At 48.6% G+C, this 2,500-nt stretch overlaps 1 protein-coding gene across 6 annotated transcripts in view; it reads right to left on the reverse strand.

Annotated features, from left to right (window-relative positions):
- LOC121715143 (ral guanine nucleotide dissociation stimulator-like) overlaps positions 1-2,500 on the reverse strand; it is a 33,408-nt gene that overhangs the window by 6,733 nt on the left and 24,175 nt on the right. For all 6 annotated transcript variants that reach the window (XM_042100557.1, XM_042100555.1, XM_042100556.1 and 3 more), the window contains 4 exons: positions 2,127-2,251; positions 1,428-1,643; positions 771-874; positions 453-537 (listed from right to left, as the gene is read on the reverse strand). In XM_042100557.1, coding sequence (XP_041956491.1) covers positions 453-537; positions 771-874; positions 1,428-1,643; positions 2,127-2,251 — 530 coding nt within the window. The remainder of the gene's footprint in view (positions 1-452; positions 538-770; positions 875-1,427; positions 1,644-2,126; positions 2,252-2,500) is intronic.

Here is a 2,500-nt window from a genome sequence, read left to right on the forward strand (position 1 = left end):
TGTGTGTGTGTGTGTGTGTGTGTGTGTGTGTGTGTGTGTGTGTGTGTGTGTGTGTGTGTGTGTAGAGAACTGACACAGAGACCGAGGCCTGAAGTGTCTTAGTGCTCTAGAGCAGATGGGCCTCATGTCACAAACCACTTCCTGTTCACTTAGCAACGCTTTCTGTTCACTTGGCAACGCTTTCAAGGGTGTTGCAGCACTTCTGGTGCATTTATCAGCCGATAACACGCTATGTAAACACACACAAAAACACTTAAGTATCCAAGGAGCTGTCCACTCAAACAATGTCCATTTAGGTTTAGCTAACTAGTGAGCAATAAAATACACACATCATTATCCATGGCAAGTGGAGATCTGAGCAAACATCAGAAGACTGAACACACACCCCAAGTGAAGATAACAGACACATAAAGCTTTATGTTCTAGAAACACACGCCGTGTAAAACACCCACCTTGACGAGCAGCTCCCGACTCACAGAGTGATTGTTGTCATCTGAGAAGATCTCGGACAGTTCCAGAAAGGTGCGGATATTTTCCCTGTGTGCAAAATAAAACCCCATCAGAAGCTGAAGAGCCATTTAAGCCCCCATATCAGACACGTTACCTATGACACCTGAGCAGGTGTATCTTCTGCAGGACCCTTATCCAGGTCAGTCTGGTATAGACTACTGACCCCTCTAGCCCACTATCAGCCAGCGCTCTGGTTTCAGTCTCAGTTCACTAAGCTTACAGGTCCTGCCATATACAGGTGCGTCGGTCAGGCCCCTCACCTGGACACCTCCTCCCAGGTGCGCTTGAGCCGATGGAGGGAGTTACACTGCAGCGCGGACAGGATCGCCCGCAGAGATGAGAAGTTCTTCAGGATCCGACACTCCTGAACACACAGACAAGACACAACGTTCAGTATATTTACGCTATCTTCAGGACAAACATCACTGTTGAACACACTGTATACGTGAGACTGAAAATATCGTTCCACAAATGCAACAGACTGTGTTAATAATACTGAATAGAAGAATAGCACTGAATAGAACTTGTCACTTCTATCCAATTTGTTTCTATCAAGTTCAGTTCAGTTAGGCTCAATTCAGTCCATTTCAATACAGTTTTACTCAACTCAGTTGAGCTGAACAGAATAAACTTGAAGGACAATTCCATGGAAAATTACATTTTTTGTAACATCCATAACACCAATAAAATGTGATGGTATGGTATGATGTGAATGATTACATGAAATTTGAGCATTTGCTATTTTTGGCTGAAGAATGTAAATGAGAACAAATGCCAAGGAATTTCATTGGCATTATGGATGTGACAAAAAGGTCAATTTTCTGTGGAATTGCCCTGAACCAAACCCTACTGAACTGAACTGAGTCCTCTGTAGGCCTGTGACCTTGACTGTGACCTTCACTGTGACCTTGACTCACCCTGGCGACCTCTATCCAGCGCTCCACGAGCCGGGCCCTCTGATTGGCCTTGAGGCCGCGCGGGCTCAGGCAGGTGGCGATGACGCAGTTGGCCACGCTGTTGAACTGGGCCACGGTGGCGCGGACGCTGGGCGCCAGGTGCTCCTTGCCCTTCTTGTCTCGCTGCGACCAGATGCCGCCCAGGCAGTGGTACGGCACCACCCGCTTAAAGAGCTCCTGATCATGCCACGCGCCCGGGGACCAAACGCACACAAGTTACTTCTTTTTATCCAAACAAACAAGCAGGCAGCCAGGCAATTTACAACACAGGAACAATAATACTCCTATTATGGTCAAGCTTCAGTGCGTTATGGGGGCCCCTTGAGAGTAGATGCTAAAGTGCTAATTCTTGGCAGTTTGATTAGAAGGCAAAGAGCAAACACAAGTAAACACTGCAGTAAGGACATAATGTATGCCCCCCCCCCCCCCCCGACGGGCACTGAGAATAATAGTGGCAAAGAGCCACTACAGCCAGAAGTGTTTTCTTCCAGCCTCGTAAGGGCTATAAATGCTCAAAGCTGTCTTTATGCATTATAAATATAAACATGTTCAAGGTTCTGTGAGTGAGCTTTTTTCATATTCCAAGGAAAAAGGAAATCCTTCTGCAAAAGCCGTTAACCTCTGATCTGAAAACAGCGTGGTGTTGATGTTGGGACTCACCGCGTCCATCAGGGTGAACTGCTCCGCCACGAGCACTGGGTCGAAGGACAGGAAGTCCAGGGCAGGAAGCTCGTCCTCAAAGACGTTCTCTTCTGGCGTGGCGAACGGGCAGGAACCCAGCTCTCCTGTGGACCAGAGGGGCGGGGGGGGGGGCAAGAGTGTGAGTGCGGAGGGCCACGTGCACGGACAGCAGGACCTTGAGTCGCTGCCCTCTTTCCTCTGAGTGTGTGTGTGTGTGTGTGTGCCCCATGTGTTTGTGTGTGTGTGTGTGTGTGTGTGTGTGTGTGTGTGTGTGTGTGTGTGCCCCATGTGTGTGTGTGTGTGTTTGTGTGCCCCATGTGTTTGTGTGTGTGTGTGTGTGTGCCCCATGTGTG

The sequence above is a fragment of the Alosa sapidissima genome, chromosome 8, assembly GCF_018492685.1.
Source record: "Alosa sapidissima isolate fAloSap1 chromosome 8, fAloSap1.pri, whole genome shotgun sequence".
NCBI classification, from domain to species: Eukaryota; Metazoa; Chordata; class Actinopteri; order Clupeiformes; family Clupeidae; genus Alosa; species Alosa sapidissima.